General features: G+C 39.0%; 1 protein-coding gene across 7 annotated transcripts in view; it reads right to left on the minus strand.

Moving 5' to 3' along the window:
* Window positions 1–20229, minus strand: part of magi1b (membrane associated guanylate kinase, WW and PDZ domain containing 1b) — a 182531-nt gene extending 162302 nt beyond the window's left edge. For all 7 annotated transcript variants that reach the window (XM_038277888.1, XM_038277887.1, XM_038277884.1 and 4 more), the window contains exon 1: window positions 19527–20229. In XM_038277888.1, the coding sequence (XP_038133816.1) occupies window positions 19527–19824 (298 nt within the window). In that variant the 5' untranslated portion in view covers window positions 19825–20229. The remainder of the gene's footprint in view (window positions 1–19526) is intronic.
* Window positions 20230–26938: the final 6709 nt, after the last annotated feature.

Here is a 26938-nt window from a genome sequence, read left to right on the forward strand (position 1 = left end):
GTGTTGAAATTGTTTGAGCAATGCATCATCATTTCAAAGCATGGACCACTGATTAGGAACGACAAAGACAGAGGCCACTGTAAAAAAGATCCTGGACCAGGTGCTGGTCCAGGTGCTGGTCATGTTGACCTTGACTTTGCAATGTCTATAATGTAGTGATGTTCTTCTGAAAGCATATTTGCTTATGTAACTAGAGATGTTTATCAGCAGGAGGTACCTTAGAGGCATGATGATTTGATTAGTGGTGGAAACTGTCATTTTGCTCAAGAGTCCATTGGTGGAAACGGGGAACAGAATAAAAGAAAAATATTTTGGAAAATAATGAGAGATGAAACGTCATCGTTCTACAACTATTTGTCTCAATGATTTATGAAAAATATTTGCTACAAAGTAATAAGAACTGTTGGCACCCTGGTTGGGAACAATGGTATGAAATGGTTTCCATACAGATAATAAATATTGGTTAGAAAGGGACGATATGGCAAAGTGTGCGCACAAACTAGGAATTTAATCAGATTTATGGACCCGAGCACTCATAAATTCAGTGATAACAGCAGTCCGTTTTCATAATATGACCTATTATTTTTTTATTCATCATAAATTATTTCTCATCTCTGGGATGCCAAAGATGTCTTCCTACCATCTAGGTGTAAAGCGTGGAGGAATTCTGCGGCTATCTGGAGTTGAAGTCAACTAGTCAACGTCGAGACTCTGAACCTAGAGGCAAGGCAGTGTCGTCACTCCAACACTCCAAAAACAGGAGAATCAATTACTTTGAGAGAAGATGAAGCCAGAAAGAAGGACGCTCAGCTGAATTTATTATCAATATTGCTTAAAAATTATCAAAGAGGTTAGTGTCTATCCATCTGTGGCTGTTTTTCAAACAGGTTTGCAAATGTCAAAGGTCCAATAGGACCAAGACATTTCTCTCCCCTGCAAATCCTATGAGTTGGAAATTCCTAAATACCATGTTTTCTTGGTCAAATGCTGGCCCATCTGTTCCATTTAACTTTATACCAAATACTTCTAAAATAATGGGAGGACGGGTCATAAATAGGACTGAAAAAGACTAATGAGTGTTTTCAAATGCTTTTACAGTCTAAAAATCCCAGATTTCTTTCTTGCTCTTATGGGTTCCTGAGGGATTCAAAAGCCTTTCTGGGTCAGAAAGGAGATGCCCTATAGTCCTGGAGTCCTTTTAAGATGTCAGACACATACCGTGGCTAGTGCTACATGTCAGCACTGTTAAATTTCCCTTCCTATCTGTTCTGAGCTTGATTCCTGGAAAATCTTATCATTGCATACTTTAACTGGTTATTGGAGTGATTTATGTGCCAGAAGCTGCTTAAGGGGGCTGATCTACAGCATAAGGTAAAACTGGGCGGTGAAACACACTAGAAACAAGGAGAATCCTGTAGTTTGGGCTAAACTTCACAACGAAACCGTAAATACACCTAATATTCCAGCATTTTATTGGCAACAAGAGAAGACATATTAGTTGGATTATGGAAAATATTACGAGTTATAAAAAAAAAAGAAGAAAAAAAACTACAAATGACACTCAGCAGATACCTGAGAGACTAAAACATTAATCTCAGCCAGACCCAGCTATGTAAACACAGCATTCCTGCACAGAACAGAATGGAGGGTCACAGCAGTCAAAGAGGAGAATGAAAACCTACGATAAGAACCCTGTATGTAAACTGGAGGAGAAGCATCCACATTTATATTTCTCTCTGGATCATGGGTCTTTACATGACAAAGACTGTCTGTGTGTCTGCATCTGCAGAGCTGCTGATGGGACATTGGCATGTGACAAATGGATCTCCACCACTTCCCCCACAATCCTGCTCATTTGGCCCAAACATACAAATAAAGATCACATGATGCCCACATAAAAGCTCTGCAAGCAGCAGTGAGCAGAGGTCAATCTGGGTAGAACTCCGCTTACAGAGCCTCCATGAAGAGCAGTCAGACCGTGTGCAGCAAACAAAGTAAAAATAGAGGCATGATGACAACCCTAGAGGGTCTGTGAAAAGTCATGATGATGACGCATCATGCTATGTTATTTACATATGGGCATCAGATTAGACTCCTTAGTGTACTTCCAACAAGAGCTTATTAACTGCTAAATCCCCTTCATCAGTGTCTTCTATCATTTTAACTTTGAAAAAAAGACACTAAATGACAAATGTTAGAACATTAAATGTATGTGTATCTTATTTTGATTCATGAGTCACATTTAAAATGAAGAGAAATTAAAATAATTAATGTATAACCACTGACAAACAAACAATCTTAGTAATGGAAGCAGATTATTGAGGTTGCTAAATTGGCAAAGTCCACATGGCTATGCAGATGACACTTCTTTTTATTACAGCATCTAAATACTAACAGCCAACTTTTTAAAGCGTTTTAATTATGAAGTTAATTTTAGCATTAGATTGCTAATCAGGATTAAACTTTTTAAATCAGAGAATAACACTTCCAGTAAGACTTAAAAAGGTCATATTTCACGTTTTTGTAAGCCTTTCAAAGTTACCTGTAGGCAAATATGAGGAAATAATGACTTCAGAACAACATGCATATCAAGTTATGAAATACATTTGTTTTCTTTGAACACTGAAAAAAGCATGCCGGAATTTTACACCACTTTTGAAGGCTTAATACAGTCAGAGACCTCTAAATGCCAAAAAACAGATTTTTGCGACTTAGGCGTTAATTAGCATTAGTTAAGAAAGAAAATAGCGACTCTGTCTCAACTTTGAGTCGTAGTAATCTCTTTTTGCAAAACATAAACCTCTGATCAGAGAAATTGGCCAATTGTCTAAAGTGCGGGCGCAGCATGGTCAATGTAGACGCTTCCTGCAGGAAGTCTGCTTACATATATGGCGTTAATCTGCTGATTTTTACAGGAGGAAGGGGCTGCTGCTCAGAGAATGGAACTCATGAACATTAATCAGAGATGCATGAATTAAGCACTGGATCTCTGATCATGACAAAGAAAAAGCTTTCTAACTTTGTTGAAAGATAAAAGTTGATTTTACATGATACAGGCCCTTTAAAATATGGGACAGAAAACATACAATTTAAATAAAAAATTATAAAAGGAACATTTTAGAGTATTTGAATATCATGAAAACATGTTATATGTCTTGTCTTTCATTTCAGAAGATTTAAAGGAATAGTACACCCAAAACATGATTAGCCTTCATTTTCTACTCACCCCCATGCTGAACAAAACTCTGGAGTACTTTTTTGATATCTCAAATGCATCTGGAGATCTGGGAGGCTTCTTGCTGTCTGCTGACATTCAAATAATGGAGGTCCATGGCGCCCGAGACAGAAAGGTCCACAAAAGTCCACAAAAACGTGTCAATATTCCTCCATACTGCTCGTCCAATGTAATCCAAGTGTCCTGAGTGGGTAGCATCCAGAATTTACTCGAAACGAAGTCATTTAGAACGTTTTAGAGCATAAACAGTAGTGTATAGGATTTCCTAATAGCGCCCCCATGCGCGCTCAGGATTCTACGGAAGCCGGCAGACCAAACCGGAAGAAAGTGCGCATCAGCGTCTGCTCTGCCGATAATGCAAGCGTAGAAGAAGAAATGTGCTGTTTACCTGTACAAAGAAAGAAACAACGAAAGACAAATGTCTGAGGACTTCAGTGTTGAGGAAGAGCATGAGTTCTTTGCCGAGCTGAATGCGCTGGTTTGGTAGTTTGCCGGCTTCCGTAGAATCGTGAGCGCGCATGGGGGCGCTATTAGGAAATCCTATACACTACTGTTTAGGCTCTAAAACGTTCTAAATCACTTCGTTTCGAGTAAATTCTGGATGCTACCCACTCAGGACACTTGGAATACATTGGACGAGCAGTATGGAGGAATATTGACACGTTTTTTGTGGACTTTTGTGGACCTTTCTGTCTCGGGCGCCATAGACCTCCATTATTTGAATGTCAGCAGACAGCAAGAAGCCTCCCAGATCTCCAGATGCATTTGAGATATCAAAAAAGTACTCCAGAGTTTTGTTCAGCATGGGGGTGAGTAGAAAATGAAGGCTAATCATGTTTTGGGTGTACTATTCCTTTAACTCGGACAACATGTAGTCATTACAGAAGGAGTGGAGTGAGGCTGAGGTACACATGGGTTACAAATGTCCAAACTAAGAAACATCTTTGAGGATTAAAGTAAAGTTTGTTTTTTTACCTGTAGGCCACAACCAGTAAATCAAATCCTGAGATATTTCACTTTAAGTGTAATGCATCGTCTTGCCCATAGACTGCTGGAGATAAGCATTAGCCCGACAGTGACCCTGACAAGGAATAAGTGGAAGAAAATGGATGAATGGATGGATGTAATGCATCTACTAGGGATGTGTGGGGGAAAAATCGTTTTGGTGATACATCGTGATTTTCGGCTGCCTTGATACAATATCGACCTTTCAGTTCCTGGTAACGATTTTTTTAAAACTAAATATTTTTACCTAAAACTGAGGGGAGGTGGGCTAACTCTGCACCGCCACTCTGTCAGATGACACTGTGAAACCCTTTTGCTTTGCGGAGCTGCACCATATCTGTAGTGGAGGCACTCACAGTGGAAGACATGGACTGACTCAGACCCCAAACAACATGGATACCAAAATAACTAAATCATCAATATCTTCTGATGAACATACACAGCACTGGCTTTTTTATCTATACATTTAATTTTGATAGGAAAAAATATTGCAAAATATAGTGACATTGCAATATCGGAATAATATGGTATTGTGATCCAAGTACCGCGATACATATCCTATCGCAACACCCATGCCGATACTCAACCCTGGCATCTAAATGATCTTGAGTTTGATTTTATGAAAAAGGAGAAAAATATTAAACTTTTTTTACAGTATTTCAATGTTCTAAATTCAAATGTTACACACTTGTATTTGGATCAAGCTAAGTTTAAAATTTATAAGTTTGAAAGAATAATTACAGCTTTTATCTCCTATAATTATCAGAGCTCTCAGTGCTTCTCTTTCAATCCAGTAAAGAATATGTTTTTGCTCTTCTCTCCCTCTGCCTTTTTCCAGAAGGGTCAATGGGAAGAACTAACTTGGTAAACAGCAACACCTTACCTATTCACTTCCTCAGGTCAGTTGGAGCCATTTTGGCATGACCAGGAATCATCATCAGTTATATTTCAAATGACAACAGTACACAAGTGCATAAAACCATGTATGACATTTCAAAAAGTTATCCTTTTAATCCATGAAAATACTGAAAAAAATGTGCCATGGCTTCATGGAACATTTTTATCCTGTGCGGGCAGTGCTTTTATTTTATTTACTTTTATTTATTTTTATTGATTTTATCTTTTTGTGCAGCACTTTGGAAACCTTGTGATTATTGAAATTGTGCTATATAAATAAAGTGGATTGGATTGGATTGGATTAATTAATCACTAATTACATTTGCTGTTTGCAAGTGTTATTTATCCAAACACAAGGTATTTAATAAAAGTGCGTGTTTAACCCTGACATTAGATATTTAAGCTACACGTATAAGTAAAGGAATGAATATCTCTCACTACATGTGGTTGATCTCAGGCTGCAGCAGAATATGGTTTTAGATCCAATTTCATATTCCAGTTTTTCTCAGCCAAGAGACTTAATCTAAAGAGGATTTATCTTCATGTCACATTCAAGCCTGAACAGGGGAGATGAAAGTAAGAGAAAGCCATGTATACTCCTATCTCCTTAAAAGTGGAGAATTAGCATAAGTCTACAAAAAGTATAAAAGTGCTGTAATGGATCTAGACTTATAAATAAAAAATAAAAACTTTCCAAAGCTCCATTAAGGCTTAATAAACGTGCCAGGCAATGACGTTAGCCTGCTCCAAAGCTGACCTGAGGAGGATTTTGGGAACCTGAGGGAATCTGTAGGTCCAGCCGCAGGCCGCGGGGTGAAACGTGATGGATTCATGTGAAACAGAGATCGTCTGCTCCACACAATGAAACCAACCACAGAGACAAAGATGGACACCAGCAACCTCATAATTAAGGCTCAAGCCTTTTCCTGCCTTTGCTAATTAGCCCCTGCTTGTCTAACTAAGCTGTGCATATTGTATTGACTGTCTTGTGCAGTTTAAGAGATGAAAAATTAGGACATCTTTCTGTTGTTGCGTTTCAGCGATGGTAGTTCTGACCTTTAAGAGCTCATAATCGTAATGCCCGTTCCTTTATGTCACACAATCATACACACAAAGCCTGTGACTGTGTCGCCAGGAAGTCAGACATTACCAAAACATTAAAGGAAGCCAGCTTGTACAGCACTGAATGTTTTCTTTTCTTTTTTCCTTCTAGGTCGAGTCTACAGACTTTAACCGGCTGGTTTCAAAGACACAGAGGACATTATTGAGCTCTCTAAACCCAACCTCAGCTAACATGATGAAAAATGTAATTTTCTTGGGGAAAAAAATGAACAAAAGTCAAAACACTGAATCAAACAAAATATTTAATGCCTCCTGGGTTAAATGTAAGAGACTAAAATCAACCAGGGCAACTTTTTCCCCCCAAAACCAAAAAACTAAATGATTCATGTAATTTAAAAAGTACAGAAATAAAAAAAGTTATGCTGAAACTTCCAAAGGATTGAGAGGCTATTTAGGTTGTTTCACAAAAACATAGTTCAGCATTTCTAATTATAAAGGCAAGAATATGGGGCTTTGCTGATACCAATGTTTTGTTGATTTTCCACTTCTCTTTACAAGCTGCAAAGCAATAAAACATTTGTAAGAACAGAATTTCAGACAAAAAATAAAATCTTTGAAGGAAAAAAGGAAAATAAAAACCTTCTCTGAGGCTTTGACCTTTTGAATCTAAGAAACCAGAACAACAAACATCCTCAGCCTCTTCTCCATGCTGTAAACCATCAAAACTCCTCTGACTGCTACCAACAGAGCCCTCTGACTCCCCCAATACGCCACTGTTGTGGAATGATCAGTCTAACCATTCATCGTCTTTAAAGAGAAATATCTAAATGACAGAGGCAAGAATTAGCTGGCCCATAGGGGCGAATGCGACATATTCAAACGCCAGCAGGTTTGATGAAAATAAGGCGTCCAATAAGAAAGGAGAGTAGATGAGGAGGAGGAGGGATAAGGCAAACACTGCTGTGTGCAGCATTATCCCTACTTCCAGGTCTTGTTGCTGCTCACTGCTGTGGTCTTCTCTCTAAATCCTCTTAATCAAGGCTAGACTGCTCATCAAACCTGTGGATACTCTGTTTTGTTTACGTGTGCTTGTGGATGTTTAAAAAAAAGCTTCCCAAAGACACCATGTTAATGAGATGAGTGTAAACAGCCCCCTTCGGCCTTAGGATGGATCTATTTAAAGATAAAGAAAAGGAGGAAGCAGACCTCAGGAAAAGGGCTTTTATATTTGAGGAAGGATGAGGGATTAATCTACGGGGGACGCAATAAAAAGCTGACAATTACTATTTGTGACTAAAGTAGGTTACATCCCCACCATTCTATAGAGAAAGGAACCAGAGAGGAGAAAAAAAAAAACACAATGCTTTTTCCAGAAGAGCAACATTTATTGTTGCAGAATATCCATGTGCTACAGGCTTTACACTAAGATATATTAATAATGTCCTCAGTCACTATGAATCCCATCAAGTTTCTTCAGTGCCATCCCAACCGAAGGTACAGCAACGTCTCAACCAAGTTTAACAGCAGTGGAGCCGGCAGAAAGACTTGAACACGTCAGCCCGTTTACCCTGCAAACACAAATAACCCCTCGTCTTTTTTTTTCCTAATACCCTACAGCCATGTGCATTAAATGACATACTGTAACCTGAAAAGTGTTTAAGGATCAGTATGGAGGAGCTGTATCTGTCAGAGATGAGCTGAGAGATCTGATGGAGACCGAAACTGGTCCGTTTTCAACTTGCTTTTCACCATAGGACCAAGAGAGAGAGCAAGACTTTCAGACGATAACAGTAAGGCTAAACAAACAAGAGCAATGTAACCAAAAATGTCACTAGATTACTCATCAAGAAGTAGGTAACTAAGGGAGGAAGTATTAAGTTAACAGCTTTTTGTTTCAATCAGATGTTTGAAAACTAAGTGAGAAGCCAGTAAATAAGAGAAGCTTTATGAGGAGGAAAGCATCTAAAATGGGCTGGAGTTGGTAAAAGCTTAAGCTATAAAATGAGGACAGCAGGCTGGTTTGGAGCATCTTCATTGTACATCCTCAGAAGAAAAAGGGCCCCTGTCTGAGAGTATTTTTCATCCAGTCCGACTACTTTCAAACCTCTCAGGCTTGGTATTTAAAACTCTTTTTAGGCATTCTCTGAGGAAAAAACTAGAAATAAGAGAATCCTTTAAAATGGGGAAAGCCTTGGTGGCTCCCTCCGCCGCCCTACTAGACTCGCCATAATAAATCAGTCGGCCATTCTTCGCCTCCGACAGAGTGTGTAACTGCAAGTGCCAAGTGTGACCAATTCCCATTCACACTCCATATAACAGCCTCCACTCAAGCTAATTAGGGACAGAAAGACAATTCTTGAGTCAACAAGCAAAGAAAAGGCACCCGTGTGTGAATACCTCCCGTTGCATTGATGGGGCAGCATTTCATGCTCTGCGTCGCCGTTAACTCTTGGTCTGTCCAGCACACTTAAACACAGAGCTTAATCTCAAGGCGTAAACACGTCTGGTTCTAAACATTTATACAAACATTACACAAACACACTCCCTGACATTAAAGGCAGAGTCGACTCCCCAAACTCTAACTAGGAGATAGAAGGTGGTGTCAGAGAACACAAAGGTGGAGGAACTGTAGGGGAAATCGATGCATCCGACTTCCTGCTGAAGGAGAGGAAATAAACACTTCCATAAGCAAACTCTGCCATAAACAACGTGCATCTACACACAGCCAGTTAAATCAGAAACACCGTTATAAATCTGAGCGTGTAAGCAGCTCAAACGTCTACATAAAGTAGGAATATTTCATGCTTCCTGAAATTTATAGCTACCAAGGCCTCATTTGTCACACCAGCTCTTTAATATGATTTACCTCTGAGGAGCAAACACAGCAACCGATGCTTCAGCTCAGGGGTTCCTGATTGGTTTGAGAGAGATACGGCCGCTTTCATGTGTCAAGGCTTAAAAGCGTACTCTTCTACAGACGCATCTGTGTCCTCGTCTCCTGGAGACACTTACAGCTGCTTTAGGGACTACGCCCGTTTAGTGACATAAATCCAAGAAGATTAAAATGCTTTAGTTTACCTTGCTTTAGAACATTATTCAGCTGACACAAGAGACTATAAGGTGGACAGAACAAGAACACAAACTGGCAGATTAGATTAGAGCATCTTGTCAAAGATTTTGCACTAGATTAAGGTCTGAACTTTGACTGGACCATTCTAACACAGGTACATATGCCGTTCATCCTAAACTCAGTCACTCTGTGCCGTCCACATTGCTGCTAAGCATCTCCACAACTGAGGCTAGGATGAGATCATCAATTGCAGTTGCAATAAAATCGCAATTATGAAAGATGCAATTACTGAATCCCAGCTAACTCTCTCAATCTAGTCTTTATGGGCACATAGAAAACAGTGAAGAATAGCAGCTAGCATGCTGATCCATACAGGTGAGTTAGGAGTCTGCATTTTGAGTAAGACAGCATTCAGGGTTGTGATACTAATGAAACCCTTGAGCCAAACATGTATCTTTGCAAAGGAAAAAAAAAGTCAATATGGAAAAAAAATCCGTGTATCATTCGTTCTTTCTATTTTCAATTGTCAATCAAAAAACAAAAAATAAAAAATTGACTGGTTATTTTGTTTTTTGTTCTTTATGGTTAAACCAAAAACGAAAAAAGGATTTGTTTTTCATATATCAATTTTAAGCTCAGATCAAGAATACGAAATGGAAAAACGGACAGCAACGCATAATTTGATTTTAATATTTAATCGGTACAGTTTACGTGACCCGGAAGTTTGGTGGAGCGTTAGCTAAAAAAACAATCGGCTTACCCCCACCACGTTCGATCAAGCTGCACCAGATAAGGCAGTCGGACCTATCAGCCATGGACAGTTACGTGTTATTTCGAGGATCCAAGCGTGTGACTCTTAAGGAGGAGGACATGACAACGGAGAAAATCAGCAGGATTTTCCAGGTATAACTTTTGTCTTGAAACTTTTCTGTGCACTGTACTTTTAACTAGCAACAACAAACAGCTTCTCGATCAACATAGTGTATGGTTCTAGCGTCGCCATGGTAGCCACTTCATTACCCCAACTGCTGCGCAAAGAGCTATTTCCGGGTCACGTAAACTGTACCGATTAAATATTAAAATCAAATTATGCGTCGCTGTCCGTTTTTCCATTTCGTATTCTTGATCTGAGCTTAGAATTGATATATGAAAAACAAATCCTTTTTTCGTTTTTGGTTTAACCATAAAAAACAAAAAACAAAATAACCAGTCAATTTTTTATTTTTTGTTTTTTGATTGGCAATTGAAAATAGAAAGAACGAATGATACACGGATTAAAAAAGAAAAAAATTTGGGGGAATTTTATTTTTTTTTTTTAACCAATTCAAGTAAGTCTTAGGCTGGATTTTACTTCCGTCTGATCCCAAACTCCACCTTTTCCCATGTTTATAGGACATCTGTTGAACCCTAACCCAACATTGACTGGCATTGGCACATGAGCTGGGGATCTCTGAAGCTCCTCCAGAGTTTCTGCTGAACGTTTGTCTGCAGAACTTCATTAGGATTGTTTGATCCTTAATATGATCCATTATGACTTATGGATATAGCACCTTCAGCAGATATAATAAAATGTAAAAATAAAAAGCAATCCAACCAAGCAAGTACAAACATTAAACACAAAAAAGTTATGCATTGGAACATAAATGACAAGTAATTAATAAAAAAGGGAAAAGATTAAAAAAAAAATCAAAATTATATTTACAAAAAAAAAAAAAATCAAGAGGAAAAGAGTTTGTTCTGATGCTTTCTAAATGATTCCAGAGTATCAACAAAACATAAAGACTGGGGGAATCTGATTGGACAGCCTGGAGAGATCAATCCACTCCAGTTTTACATCTGGCTCTTGGGACTACGAGGGCATTTTGGGTCCCTAGGGAGAACCCTCTGACTCCTTCACAGAGCCGCCCGTTTTATAAATCACCCATGGGGACCCCATTTGCTAATTAGGCAAGTTGCTGACAATGAAAACAGTTGCATTGGATTTCATCTCAGGGTATGAGAGCTAAGGCAGCTGAATTCAGGAAAATATGGTTGGACACAAAACCAAGTTATGCGCTACCTTAAGTTACTAAATCACAAAAAATAAAAATTTAACTGAGGTTTGTAGATGCAAAACTGGAGGAAATGGAATGGCTATGAATACTTCCAGGTGGTACTTTGAGCCTCAGCAGGATCTAAACAATGCTTGGAAACATAACCAGTAGGTTCAACTTCTAAACAGCATTGTTCTCAATCCAAAGCACCACTGTTTGGATCCTGCATGTATAAACTACACTGCAGTGGGAGGGGAGGTACTGGAATAGGTGAAAAATAATATTACGAAGTCAAGGCCAATCTCTGTTTATTGCTGCACTCTGTTTTGTCTATCAAGAGAAAACACTAATTGCTGCAGAGGAATTCATTAAGCTCAGACAACAACTGCCTGTGCGTTTCAGTGTTTACTACATACGAGTTTGCATGTGTGGTCCCAGGTCAGGAGGCCCCCACGTCGCTAAACACATTTCTTTGTGCACCTCTGTGTGCGTTGGTGAGCTGAGACACCTCTTCTTACATCTCACTTGATTAGAGTGCGAAAGTGGCACAAGCGGCGTGTAAATTAGGCCACGCAAGATTTTACAGATGGTCCTGGTTTCCAAGCAAGTTTTTCCATTTAGGGCTGATTAGGGAGGGAAATTCCCAGACAGTGTGAATTATTAAAAAACTTGAAATGGAATCTCATCATGTGGTGCTGTGACACCCAACATTCCCAGATGGGTCTGTGGAAGGAAAAAAAAAAATGGGAGAAGGATTGGGGAAGGTTGGGGCCTGTGAGACATCTGATTGGTTCAAACTGGGGACAGAGTTTCCTTCTATTGTTACAGACTGCAGGGAGAATGGGAGGTGGACAGGGCGTCACATCTGGGTGACTTTTCACACCGACCAGACCTCTGAACCTCCTACTCTAAATAATTTTACTGACGTATGCTCCACACATACTCTCATACTACGTTCACATCACAAGCAACAGGAGCTGCAAAAACATGCGTGTGCTGCTTCATTTGTGATGCTTGTATAAGTTTAGTTCCTATGTGCAGCTAAAGCATCATCAGACCCACTTTTCGGCCAAAGTCGAAAAGTGGGTCTGATATGCGGATGATGGGCAGAACTACCCTATCCTTTCTTTGCCTGTAACAATAGCAGCTATATTTGCTGTGATCAGTTGGTAAAAAGTAGTTTTAATATGTCTTTAAGTGAGAAAGTCTGCCTGAAAACTTAATCTATGTGATCAGTTCAAGATTATAATCCTGCATTCAAATATTGTTTTGCTGTCTGAGCCTTTCAGATCTCGGACAGCCCTTCAACAGCAGCCTCTGGCCCGGTCGCACCTTCGCGGTTTTCCGCTAGTGTTCACAACAGCTGGAAGGCTTTTTTCATGTACAAAATCCAAACTGCAGGCACCAGAATAATAAAATCTAACATATTTTAATGTCAGGTTTTGACATTTTACGTTAATTTAGGCATTAATAAACTGTTTCAGAGGAGTGATCATAGTGATCTGTATCATCAGCAATGTGTCCGTGTCTCTGCCAGCTCACAGATCAGCTTCTCTGATTGGTTGATGTGGCAAGTCAAACAGCAAAAGTTCACTTTTTACCAACTCTAGCAGCGGCTGCTTCTGAAGCGCGTTGCACGCGTCCGATGCTCATGACGCGCTGCTCATGCTTCTCAAACCTTTTGCTGCGCCAAGATGCGCACCAACCATTGACTTTGCATGTAAACTAGCTGCTTCTGCTGCTTGCGGTGTGAACGTAGCATAACATGGAAACATGCTTTACAAGAAGCCATGTTTTATTTGAGCGACAGGACTTGAAAGAGAAAAAGCTCGGAACAATTAACCAGGCCGAGCTTGGTTCTGATGACCGTTTACACATCACGCTGTCTCGGTTGCTCGACTCCACGCCTCCTAGTGACAATCTGCAGTATTACTGCCAGTATTGAAGGAGGAAATCAAGCAGTTGGTGGCGGTAATGCACCAAAAGATGTTTGCCAACTGCTATAAAACACAACAAGAAGAAGACGAAGAAGGAGGGAATCAAGCAAATCAAAATGGCGGCGCCCGTCACATTCAGAAAGTTATGCTTGATTATTATTGCTGTACTTTGGTGTTTAAGGAAGGTCAGGCGAAGACGGCAACCAAAACCATTATTTAAAATGTTGCCTGAAGAAGATTTCAAATGTTTTTCATAGTTGTTCTTCTTCTGTTTTGTGTTGGTTAGCAGGCAACTTCCAGAGGGGCATTACCGCCAACTACTGGAATGGAGTGTGAATCGGGATGTGCAGCCAGACGGAGATGACGCGTTCTGCTCATGAGCTCTTGTTATCAGAGAACCGAGCAATGGAAAAACCGAGCCGAACCCACCTCTTGAACTGGTCTGCAGTTAGCGCTGTCCGGTTGTGTCTAACTCGGTTCAGTTCAGTTTGCTTTCCATTTACACACTGTAAGTTATCTCAGTTACTGAGCTCGGACTGGTCTCGGCACGGTTTTTCAAGGGTACCGGTGTAAATGGGGTAAATAAGATATAGAAAAAGCAGCGCAGCACCGAGGTCCATTTCTCTCCTAGCAAACTCTTCAAAATAGGAAAGATAAGAAAGCATACATTTCAAAACAGTGTGAGAAAAGTTGCTGCATGTGTAGAGCCATCTACGCTAAAGACAAACTAATTAAATCCCACAAAATAATCTGGACAGATGATTTCCTAAAGCATCTATTGCATTTAAACACAAACCCAGCCCAGCAGGGTCAGATGTATTCTGTGTGAGGGAAGTGAAAGAAAAAAAAAGGATTATTAGACGTTTTTTTATGTTTAATTTAAAATGAAACACTGATGTTTCTCTATGTCTTTAAGACAACAGTGCGAGTTATTACATTAATGGTGTTCTTTATTGTTTCTATCCAACACCCCCAGTTTAAAGCAATGACTGACAGCCGTTCTCCAGCGATCTGGCTGTCGCCGCTGATTGTCACAGTCCATTGTCTTTTTTTCCTTCTCTTTTTTTAACCACATGTTTCTAAACAGCCCTCTCCCCAGACTGAAATTTCTTGCAGGACAATTAAGAGCATCAATATTCAAGACAGTTATTTTTACTTTCCTTTATCTTTTCTGTTGAATGTCACCCAGCATCATTGACAATCCAGGGTTTTTAAAAATTGTTCATCTCAAACATTCTTCAGAAACATGAAACATTAAAGCATGATGACGTTGATGCATGGAAAAAAACTGGTTAGATGGACAAACGTATAGACAACCAGATCTATCTCTCAGACAAGATGATAGAGGATAAGTCCTGCAACTATTAAAATATTATAAATTGTCGCTTTCTCTTTCTTGACGTATCCAGACCAAGTAACCAAATCTAATTGCCCAGACTGTGCAGGGACCCTTACCTAATAATCTTCCTACAGCTCTCAATGTGAGCTGGGACTTCAAACGAAGATGAATTTGGCAGCATAGCCTCACCTAAGACCCGCCCACCCCTAGTGTAAGCTAAGGCCTTCTTAGCCAATACCTAAAAACACCTGCTGTAACACCTCTATCTTTGTATTTAGCAGCCTCTGCAACACTAACCCTGTCCGACCAAGCTGAAATTCCCCGAAACCTTTAAGCTAACTGAATCTAGAATAAATGATTTACTGGCCATCAAGCTATTTGTGAGGAAAGATGAAACATTATCTTAAACTTGAGCGCTCCATATCATCCAGCAGCTCAGAGGAGTTGTTAAACACTAAGGCTACGTTCACACTGCAGGCCTTGATTCTCAATTCCCATTTTTTTTGGCGTAATACAATTTTTTTGCATTGCTGTTCACATTTCCAAATATATGCAACTTGAATGTGACGCATGCGCAGTAGAGCAGGACATGGATGGTAGTGCCGAAGCACATCTATCGATCTTTCCCAACCATAAAAACACAATCTTTTCAAGATGGTTAAACATAAATACTGCTCTCTACATCATTGTCCACCATGGTTGTTGTTTTTTTTGTTGCTTCTTCAAAGCAAGACGCAGAATAGTGACCATTGTCAGGTATGAATGCCGTTCAGGTCGGATGAATGTGACACAGGTCGCATTAGAAATGATCAGATTCGTATCGGATTCAGGACCACATAACCAAGTGGCCTGGGTCGCATTGGAAAAACTCGGATCTGTGTTGTTCAGACTGCCATGGAAAGATCAGATACAGGTCACAAATGGGCAAAAAAAAAAAAAGTCTGATTTGGGTCACTTCAGGCTGCAGTGTGAACGTAGCCCAAGTGGCCTCTGCATACTTGCAGAGAGTTTTAACGGAAAAACTATCCAGGTAACAACAAAGCCTCATTACCATCCTTCCTTTCCCAATCAAAACAACAGAAGATAATTAAGCTTATGATACAGGCGACGACATACTGAGTCTGCCGGATATCGCTGGCAGCTTTCACAGGTTATAAATATGTGCAATTGTCCTTGTAAAGCTGTTAGTCTTTTTCTGTTTTCGACCGTGAGGCTGTCTGAGTGGCTCAATGTCAGACTTTCCCTGCTCTGCTTAATGACGCCGACCATGAACTGGCCAGACTGGCCAGTGATGGTTTGATGTTGGCTGCCCTGTTGGGAAACTTGACGATACTCCGTCTGCTGTTAAGGTGGATTAGAAATGTCGCCAGTCAGGTTTGCTTGAGGAGCAGACACAGAGTTCAGGGGAAATATGTGTGGCGCTTGGGGGCGGGGGGGAGCCTACCATTGTTCTCAGTATAAACTGTTTTAACACAAGTAAGCATAAAGTTCAGGAAGCTTAGTGAATGTTTCCGGTTTTTGAAAAGGGTGGTGCTGGGAAACACAAAAGGAGAACCTGAAACAACAATCAGCAGTTTATTTTCCCCACCTGTGCTCTACAGCTGGCACTTCCTCTGGGGGCCAAAAATATAACAGCAAACTCTGCTTCCAAACTGATAAGTGACTCATTTAACCAGTGGCTGCACTGGTCTAACAGGTCAGTGTGTGCGTATTCCTTCAATATTTTAGCTAGAAAAACATTTAACATTGAAGCAGGGAGCCAGGACCCTGGTACGGTAGTGTTACAGGGTAGAAAGATGGCGGATATTCTAAAGGTCTGAACCAGAAACCTGTACAAGAATTTATACTTGAACTCCATCATGGAGCATTAATGTATAGAGAGGTGGTGTGACCAGGAGAGAATTAGGGGTTTAAAAGTGCTAAAATGTCAAGAAAAAATAAAAATAAACAATAAAATACAAAGTAAATTAAGACTTGGGGCCTCACATCCCTGTTAAAGTGGTTGGAAACTAAGAAAAACATCCCGACCAATGACAGCACCGGAATATAAACAAGCGGGTCAAATAAAAAAAATACCCTTTTTTGTATTGAAAGAGTGAGGCTAACTTCAGGAGCAGTTAGGTGAAACAAAGTCAGAAAAGAATGGGAGATTTTAAGGGAAACCATATTTTCTCTCAGGGTCAAGCAAGGCTAAATGTCAAAAGAAAAAAACAAGGAAAGCTAAAACATATAACAACAAAGTTACTGTTTTATTTCTTGGAGTTCTACATAAAAAGAATAGGTTTCACCATTGGTGGGAAAGTGTTGGTTCGGACTGTGCATTTCAGCGTGCGAGGGCCAGGCCTCCTTAAATCATACCGGCCCCAACACTGCCAAAGCATCTACCTGTGACAGTGAATAACTCAAGGAGCTCAAGAAGTAAAGCAATGTTGCTTATCTAAATGATGCATGCAGTATATATAGCCCATCCTTGTGATGCACATCCTTTTGACGGTTGATATGTCATTTTCTATTTCTTCAAACTGTAAAATCCTTGCAGCAAACTGAATTATAATAAAACTAAAATGCTTTCTTTAAACCAAATTATTATATCTGGCAAATTTTAAATTTATTTATTTATTTATTTATTTAAAATATATTGCGCTGCATGAGGGCGTTTTGCATCTAAAGGCTAATGTTTCCCCATCTTACGTGCGTTGTTGCCAGGTTGGGATGTTTCCCAATCTGGCAGTTTAGGATGGTCATCTATGGGTAAAAAAAAAATAAATGTTTTTCCTTTAGATAAATGGCCAAAGAGATCAATAGACTTTGGTTCAAATTGGGCAAGATCTCGTACATCCAGGCGGTTTATGAACACAGCCTGCAATCTGGGTCCCTGAGCAAGACACTTAAACCCTGATTGCTCCCCAGGAACCGCACAATGACAGCCCACTGCTCCCCAAGGGGGTGGGTTAAATGCAGAGGGAATTTTCTCCAATGTGAGATCAATAAAGTTCAATTATTATTATTATGCTAACTTTGCAATTTCAAGTATATATATATATATATATATATATATATATATATATATATATATATATATATATATATATATATATATATAGGTTTATAAGATGTTAATTTAAGATGAAATATCCCTGTCAAATTTCTCTGTTAAATAATTACCAAACCCTGCCATTTGTGTTTTTTTGTTTTTATTAATATCTGTATGCTCTATCAACACAGATGAGGCTGTGTGGTTAATGGGGGCCACCGCGTTTAACCTCCCCACCCTCAGCAGCGCCCCTGCTTTAAGGTTAGGTTCCTCAGCCAAAAGACAGACTTTTTAGGAACATATGACACCTGAGTCTGCTTCATCCTATCATTGTTTATTAAACAAATTAACCCTCAAAGCAGGGGCGGAGCTAGATGGGGGACCAGGGGTGGCCATAGCCACCATTAGCCAATCATTTGCCACCCCTACCATTTTTTCCCCTCTAATACAGATGGTGGCAGCAGTAATACTCTCTAGTGGGATATTCAAAACATTTAAATTTTTTGTGGGCAATTATACACATCAATATACTAACATGAAAGATGATAAGTACAGAATTTATATTCTTTTCAGAACTAGATTTGGTGTTATATGGGGTAAAGAGAAAATGTGTCTCTTCAAGTCATCGGGGAGTCTTCAGTGAAATCATAGATTAAGAATTTTAATAAAAAAACTTATCAAATAATCAATTTATGTAGATATTAGTATATATCTACATAATATCTACTTGTAAATATAAATTTTATGCAGAATGTTTATTGACACAAGTAGGTAAGTAACAACAATGGAAAAGATTTATGCCCCAGAACTCAAAAGTGAAAGAATTTTCTCCACTATACCTTTTACCTCGAAATTACAGATGTGTAAATATATGTGCCTATTTGTTCGTAAAGGCTGTAGTTTGCTTTATTTAGAAAATATGGATGTTTTGCTTGTTTATTTTCCTGTTGGAACTGTTTAGATTGACCCTGAGGTTCTGGTGCCTATCCGCTTTCGGCCACCCCTCAGTGTACATTGGTTATTGCGGAGGAGGATTAGGGCCACTGAAAAATTCTCAGAATTCTGTTTTTCTCAGAATTGTGACTTTTTTCTCGGAATTCTGACTTTCATCTCAGAATTTTGTATCTTAATGTTGATGGGCACCATGACGGAAGAGATGTGGGAGCACTCAGCTTCACTGACAAAGACGTATTATTTGGGAGGGCCAGTAACACATCGGTTAGGCGACGTTTTCCGTGATCCTATTTAACACAAAGATATTATTTAATTAATGGAAAAGAAGAAGGTGATTAAAACCAGAGAGGTAGTTTAGTCTTTAAAACAGACAAGGGTACGGTTTGATGCCGACATGTTTGTTAGCTGTCAGAATTCTGAGATTTTTCTCATTTTATTTTTTTGGCCCTAATCCTCTTCCGTAGTTTATTGCCTGGCCACCCTTATAATGCACCCACGTTCTGCCGGCAGATTTCTGCATTTTAAGTTATTTTAGGCTTTAATAAACTGTTTCAGAGGAGTGATCATAGCGCTCTGTATCATCAGCGCTGTGTCTCTCTCCCTGCCAGCTCCCAGATCAGCTTCTCTGATTGGTTTAGCGCATCGAGCAGCAAAAATTAAATTTTTCCATCTCGAGCAGCAGCCTTTGCCACGCCACGTGCGTCAGATGGTTAAAGGCCCCTAATGCGCTGCTTCAGCTGCTCAGACTCGCTGCCTGCTGCTCAAAAAGCGCTGTGGGACCTTTTGCTGCGCCTTGACGCGCATCAACGATTGACTTTGCATGTAAACTGGCTGCTTCTGCTGCGCCTGGTGTGAACGCAGACGCGATTTTGCTGCTCTTGCTGCGTCCGGTGTGAACGTAGCATAAGTTTTCTTGCTACGCCCCTGCCTAAAAGCCAGCTGGCCGCCTCCATGACTCACCTGGTCTCACAGTTTTCAACTTCACGGGACTTTTGCAGTTCTTTATCAGCGTCTGCACGTCGTACAGAGGTAATCCTGAGATGGAGATGTTCTCCACCTCCAGCAGCAGCTCCCCTTCGTTCAGTCTGCCCTCTCTGTAAAACACCAGCTCCTCGTTAATGTGGCCGATGTAGGAGAACTCCCCGTTCTCCGCGCCGCCGCGCAGAGACACGTTCAGGTCTCCACGGGCATCTTTCCCCACGGAGCATTCGGTCACTCTGAAGGTCCAGTGGTTCTTCTTCAGCGCAGGGTTGGTCATGTTCAACAGTTTGGAGCCTGAACCGAACCTGGGCTCAGACAGCAGGCAGTCAATGAGGGGGTTTCACAAAGTAGATCCAAGAGAAGCGCAGTAAACTTTCCTTCTCCTCAGAAACACGAGGTCTCCTCCGCTCCAACTAATCAAGCCATACCGCTCCAATCGGAGCTCAGTCCTTGAAGTGGACACGCTGCGCTCACCGTTTCCAAAACATCCTCTTTAACTTTAACGCTCCTTTACTGAAGTCATGTTATATCTTCTTCCACCCCGCTCCTCTTCTTTTAATCCTTTGTTTAAAAACTTACTTTAGTGAAGTTTCTCTCTTTGGTAAACGTAGAAACACGCAGAGCATTCCGGTGCGTCCTGTCCGTGCGTGGAGCTCAGCCTGTATTCCCACTCTGGACTCTGCCGCGATGGGAAAGCCTGGCGTCTGTGCTGCATTCAAGTGCTGCAGGAAATTGTATGCAAATCTTTCTGAGCACTTTTTCCAGTTGTTCTAAATAATTAAGTAAATAAAAATAAATAACAAAAATAAATAAATACATACATACATAAATAAATAAAATAAATAAGTAAGTACATAAAAATAAATAAATAAAATAAGTAGGTACATTAAATAAATACAATAAGTAAGTACATAAAAAATAAATACATAAGTAAGTAAATAAAAATTTATAAAAGAATAAAGGAAAAACAAACGCAACAATAACAATACTAACGACAATAGAAAAGAGAAGATATTATGCTAATTATTGATTTAGTACTGGTGTTAAAAAATACTCGATTTGACTTTTTCTGGCCAACAAACTTTGAAAAATTAATCACCCAGCGTTTCTGAACGATCACCTCTTCATTATTTATCTTTTTATTGGCAGTTTGCTAACCACACTGAGGTGCATTTCTAGTATGGAGTATAGATCTAGTATAAACCATACCACCCTTAAACCTGTTTCTTTCAAAAACACCAACTGTTCTCATTTTCTTTAGTGACTTGGCCTCATTATGACTCCCTCAATAATAGTCATTGCATAGAGGAAATTGATATTTTAGTCAGACAATATCTAGAGCACTTAAAAACAACACAGAAGCCAAATAAAGAGCTGCAAAAAAATAATAATTGTATATATATATAAATATATATATAGATCACACTATAGTAAAACAAGAGAGAGAGAAAATAAACTATGTACATTTGAAACACACAAAAAAATTCTCTTTAGGTTAAAGGAATTTTCCTTTTCGTAGGTTTTTTAGGCTAGTTATGAAAAATAATAATTTAAACTGAGAAAAAATTGGAATCCATCCCATTCAAATGTGCATATAAAAGAGCAAAATTCATAGAATCCATTAAGATCAACAACCTCAGAGGTATTTACTCATATTTTTCAGCGGAAACTTTCATAATTTTAGAATCGGTTTGAAGTTTGTAAGTCGGAGGTTTATAAGGAGCACTTGAAAGCAACAGGGTTCCCCATGGCGCATGCGCGGCTGCAACCCCTAGGAGCTGAAAGAGCTTGGCCAAATTAAAGGCTGATGTTTTGTTTTTTTCATTCTCTTGCATCAGATGTTTAATTTAGCTGTCTGTTTTTTATTTTGTATCACAATAATGAACTTCCTGTGTTGATGTTTTAATAAATGCTCTCTCTAAAGGCATTCAGGTGTTTGCAGTTACATATTGCTGTGGAGATTACATCTTAACTGGCTTTGTTCCAGTCACGACCTGACTCAGTCGCTCAGCAGTTATTAAACATCTGAAACCTCCCTGTGAGGATTCCAGCATTTCAGGTTACACAGGTGCTCCAGGACGTCATTCATGTCTGACACTTACTTCTTGTATGTTCAGTTCACCCACACATCCCTTACATCACAAAAAAAGATTAGGAATGAGTACAGTGTACGGTTTGTGAAAAATAAACTACACAGGAGAATGCTTGTAGAAGATATAAATTGTCAAATGTCCGATGATAATCCTTTTCTCTAAAGAAAGGATTGAAAAATTACTTAATCTCCAAAAAATAAAGTTCAGTGCAATATTCAGGGAGAGGAGATGATGATACAGAAAGACAACCAGTCTGTCAAATAGCCAGCAGAGACAAAAAGAGACAAAAGATGTAAAAAGAGTGCTGCAAAGGATCACATGGGCCAGGCCTTTCACCTAGGGAACAGCAGATGAGCTTTTCCCAGCCTAAAAATAACAGTGAAGCACTCCTGGGAGGAAAACCATTGGCCTGGATGACAGGAAATAGTAACTTTACAACATCTCCATTCATTATCAGCCTCTCAATCATAAGATCTGCAATGCTTTTGTTTGTTCTGCAGAACATGGGCACAGTTCAAACGAAGCTCTAGCTGCAGGCAACGTGGGACTAATAAACATTCCCAAATATAGGAACTTAAAGCATAACATGTGTGCCATGAATTATGAAAGTCTACATCCATTTAGTGTGCAACATTAAATGAAACAGCCCTGACATTGTGTTCCTGACTTTATCATGAAAAATACATTAAGATGAGGTCAGCTTTTGAATAAAAGAAGAAAGCTAAGTCCTTAAAATGCCACGGGGGTGTATGTTGGATATCTTGATCTGATGAGACCACATGAGTCAGAAGTTTTCTGCTTCTCTTAAAGCGGAAAGAATAATTTTGGTTCTTTGGTGTAAGGTTGCCCCACTTTTATTGCTTCTCTGAGCATCTATTACAGTCAAAGTATACATGCAACTTGATCATGTATAACATTTTGTGGAAGTGCTCCTACAGGCTTATCTATCCATCCATCCATCCATCCATCCATCCATCCATCCATCCATCCATCCATTTTCCATCTCGCCTGATCCCGTCTGGGGTCACGAGGGGAGCTGGTGTCCATCTTCAGCTGTCAATGGGTGAAAGGCAGGGTCCACCCTGGACAGGTCGCCAGTCCATCGCAGGGCAACCCAGAGACAAACAGGACAAACAACCATTCACACACACACTCACATCTAAGGAGAATTTAGAGAAGCCAGTGTTTTCGGACTGCGGGAGGAAGCCAGAGTACCCAGAGAGAACCCACTCATGCACAGTGAGAACATGAAAACTCCATGCAGAAAGACCCCGAGCCGAGAATCCAACCCAGAACCTTCTTACTGCTCCACTGAGGAGCCACAAAGATGCATAGATTAATCTTTTTTGGAGTTTATGATAAATATTTAAATTAAGCATAGGAGATCCCAACGTAAAACCCCATCATGCTCCTCAATATTTTTGCAAAATGTTCGAACACAAATTTACCAAATATAAGAGGAACGTCATAGTTTGGTTTAAAGAAAGCATTTTTGTTTTGTTATAATTTAGTTTGTTAAAAGGATTTTACAGTTTGAAGAAATAGAAAATTACACCATATGCCAACCATCACAAGGATGTGCATGACAAGGAAGGGTTATATATACTGCATGCATCATTTAGATAGTTAACATTGCATTACTTCTTGAGCTCCTTGAGTTATTTAGTGTCACAGGTAGGCGCTTCGGCAGTGTTGGGGCCAGTATGATTTAAGCAGTCAGAGCCTGGCGGTGTGTTTAATTTGTTTTACATCTTAGCCTCTTCTGTGTTTACTGCTAGTATTTCCCTCCATCCATTACTTTTACTGACCTGCTTCCCTGTACCTGCTGGTTTAAAACAACCCCACAGCATGATGCTGCCACCTCTATGGTTCAGTATAAAAAATACTTCTTATACTGCAATTTGCTTCAAGCCCAAAAATTTCAGACCACCTTAATATAGAAGTTTGTTGTGCCACTTCTAGGCTTGTGGTACACTGTAAGATTTTAAAATCTTTTTAAAAAATGACATGATTTGTGAAGCTCGCATCAAACAGCTATCCTTCAAGCTGTGAATCTCTGAAGCTCATTCAGGTCCCTTTGCTTCTTCTCTAACTAATGTTTTCTTTGTCAGGTTAGGTGGAAGAACATGTGTTGGTAGAGTTACAGTTTTCCTTTTTCAGATACTTTATTAAACAGTGCTCAGGGAGATGCTGACAGCTTCCCATTTATCACCTAAGCCTGTTTTAAACTCCTCCATATCTTTACTCCTGACTTGTCTGCTGTGTTCATTGGTATTCAATGTGCTTTTTGTTCACAAAACTCAACATCCAATTTGTGTAAGCCCAAAAAGGATTGAGACCCCTGCTAGATTTGGGTTTATCTGCGTTACATTAATGCACAGTCTACTGTTTGTATATAGCTTCTGTATATATATATATATATATATATATATATATATATATATATATATATATATATATATATATATATATATATATATATATATATATATATATATATATATTTTATATATATTCTATCTTATTTTGCTATTTTGTTTTGTTTTTTGTCTGCACCAACAACACCAAGTCAAATTCCTTGTAAGTGCAAACCTACTTGGCAATAAACTTGATTCTGATTCTGATTCTGATTCTGATCATAACAGTTTTTTTCGAACTAACCAACCTCTGACTGAAGGTAGAATAATGTTACATAGTGGCCCAGACATCTGAACCCAATAGAAAACCTATGGTGACAGCTAAAGATTAAAAAGAGGCCTTTCATATTCAAAGGTTTGGGGCTCATCACCAATAAACAAGAAAAATACAAAATAGTGAGTTTCCAATAACAGAAGGGTTTAAATCCCATAATACTAATAAAGGTTTGTCAATTAAAAATTATTAAGGGAAAAATCAGAGTTAACTCTTTAATTACAGGTAAACAATGAATTATTTATTTTACATTATACTTAATTTAGATTAATGTATTCAATTTGGAGGGGTGCCCTTCTTATTTTTCTTTTTATAGCTAATAAATATCTTGATTGAATTATATGAATTTAAATAATTTATCGGCTTGTTGAGATGAAATCATCCAAAGTTCTATCTTGCTTCATAATTTGGTAACCTCTAAAATAAGTTGGAGGTACTGGCCTTTATCCAGGGGTATCAAAGTAAAGGGGGCTGAATAGAAATGCATGGGACACTTTTCAGATTTTTAATCCCCTTAGACATAGTGTTATAAATTCCCCCCCCCCCCAGGCAGACAGATCTCACTGTTTCTAATCTATTATTTGTAATGCTACATGTTTATGTTGGTTTCAGGCTCCATTTATATTGTAATGCAGGTTCTGAATATGTGTTTTGTTGATTCTACATGTCACAGTAATCAGGTGGATGCTGCTGCTAAACATAAATCAAATTGGTGATGCTGAGTATAACTGAATGAATCATTTCTCACAATTCTAATTATAAAGGTTTTCTGAAGAGTTTGCATTCTTTCCTTTCACTCTGTTAGAGCTTAGCTTTGTTCTATCACATAAAATCCTGGTCAGAAGAGTTCCAGGTTCTTGTCTTAAATTGGCAAAATGTGGAAAAGTTTTATTTGTTGAACCCTTTTTTTCTGGCATCACAGTCTCCTTCAAATAAACTTTATGTATTTTATTTTTCCTGGAAACCTGGAAATCCAAAGAAGCAGTGCTGAGTATTTGATCTTCTCCCCTCCATCAGTGCAAAGCAGTAGCAGGAGGTCAGGAGCGCTTGGCTGCTGGATGTGTTGAATATGCATGCTCTCATCCACCTTCACTGACAGATAGTACCCAACAGAGGCTAGAGGAAGCCCACTGTGTGGCTGTGACTCTTGCACTAGTGCTGTAAGGAAGCTAGCAGCAGCTGAGCAAGACAGAACTCCAGTACTAAACCAGGACATTGACCATGATTTTGGATGCTGTATACTTTGGTTTCTATACATGGCTATCAAGGCAAGGCGAGGCAGGTTTTAATGTGCAGAGCATTGACGCAACAGGACAATTCAAAGCACTTTACATGTGTATTACAACTAGTGTTAATTTTAGCAGCCATTTTTAAATTTAGTTTCAGTTTTAGTCCAGTTTCAGCATCGCTTGTTAGCTTTTATCACATTTAGTCGACATCATCCCATTTTTATTTAGTCTAGTTTTAGTCGACTATAAGTCAGAGCATTTTAGTCTTTATTTTAGTCCAAGAAAATATAATTTTATTCGTTTAGTTTTAGTCAACAAAAACTGTCAACATTTTAGTCTAGTTTTAGTCAGGACATAATTTTAACCTTTTACTTTTTTGTCAGCAGATAATATTTAACATTTCCTAAAATTATTTCACATTTCAACATTTTCTCATATTTTTGATGAAAAAACAATTTTAAGGAACACATGCAGACATGGAAGATGTTCTGACAATATTTGCATATTTAGGTTCAAAGACACAAACACAAATGCTTGCATTAAAACAAATAAAATATACCTGACAAAGGAAACAAATAAATAAAATGAAGTGTCTTATGAACTTAACACAAGTGCTGGCTGTTGAAAGCTAGTTCACATAGAATAATAAAATAAATAGATTTGAGGTCAATTCTGTGGAGAAAAAAAACTCCAACAGATACAACAAAAGTGCTTTCCTGCCTGCTAGTTCACATAGTATATAAAGGTACAGTATTTAGGGTGAAAAAAGGCATAGCTTGCTAGTCCTGAGAGTCAGCTTTGCATTTGGTGTGAGAAATTAAGGAAGCTTGTATAGCTGGCCTGTCATTGTTTCTGGGTGGTTGTTGGTGGTGGTGTATCTTCATTCTGGAACAGAAATTAACACAATATCAGGATAGATGCACAGCATAACAGGAATTCCAAGTGTATAAGTAGCATATAGGTCTGTTTTTTTCCTAAACAAAAAATAAATCTCTGTAAAAACTACATTTGACAATCCATTTCAAACTCATACAAACAACCTAACTATCATTTTATGCAGGAATAAATTGCAGACATTTTTATGTGTGCATGCGTTTTGGTTGTATTAATATTGATGCCAATTCAAATCAAATGTCCTTGTAATAGTAATATGCAGATAAACCATAAAATAATAATATGTAATTTTCGTCTCGTCTTTGTTCGTGGACTAAAATGTCCATAGATTTTAGCCCGGTCTTTATTTACTGAACTGCATTTTTGTCTTGTCTTTATTAGTCCACGAAAATTATTTCTGATTTACTCCCAGTTATTTTTTACTGGTGGGGATTTTTGTCTCGTCTCGTCTAGTTTTCGTTCGGTGAAAAATGTGCGTTGACGA

The sequence above is a fragment of the Cyprinodon tularosa genome, unplaced genomic scaffold, assembly GCF_016077235.1.
Source record: "Cyprinodon tularosa strain WSP-4 unplaced genomic scaffold, ASM1607723v1 ctg135, whole genome shotgun sequence".
NCBI classification, from domain to species: domain Eukaryota; kingdom Metazoa; phylum Chordata; class Actinopteri; order Cyprinodontiformes; family Cyprinodontidae; genus Cyprinodon; species Cyprinodon tularosa.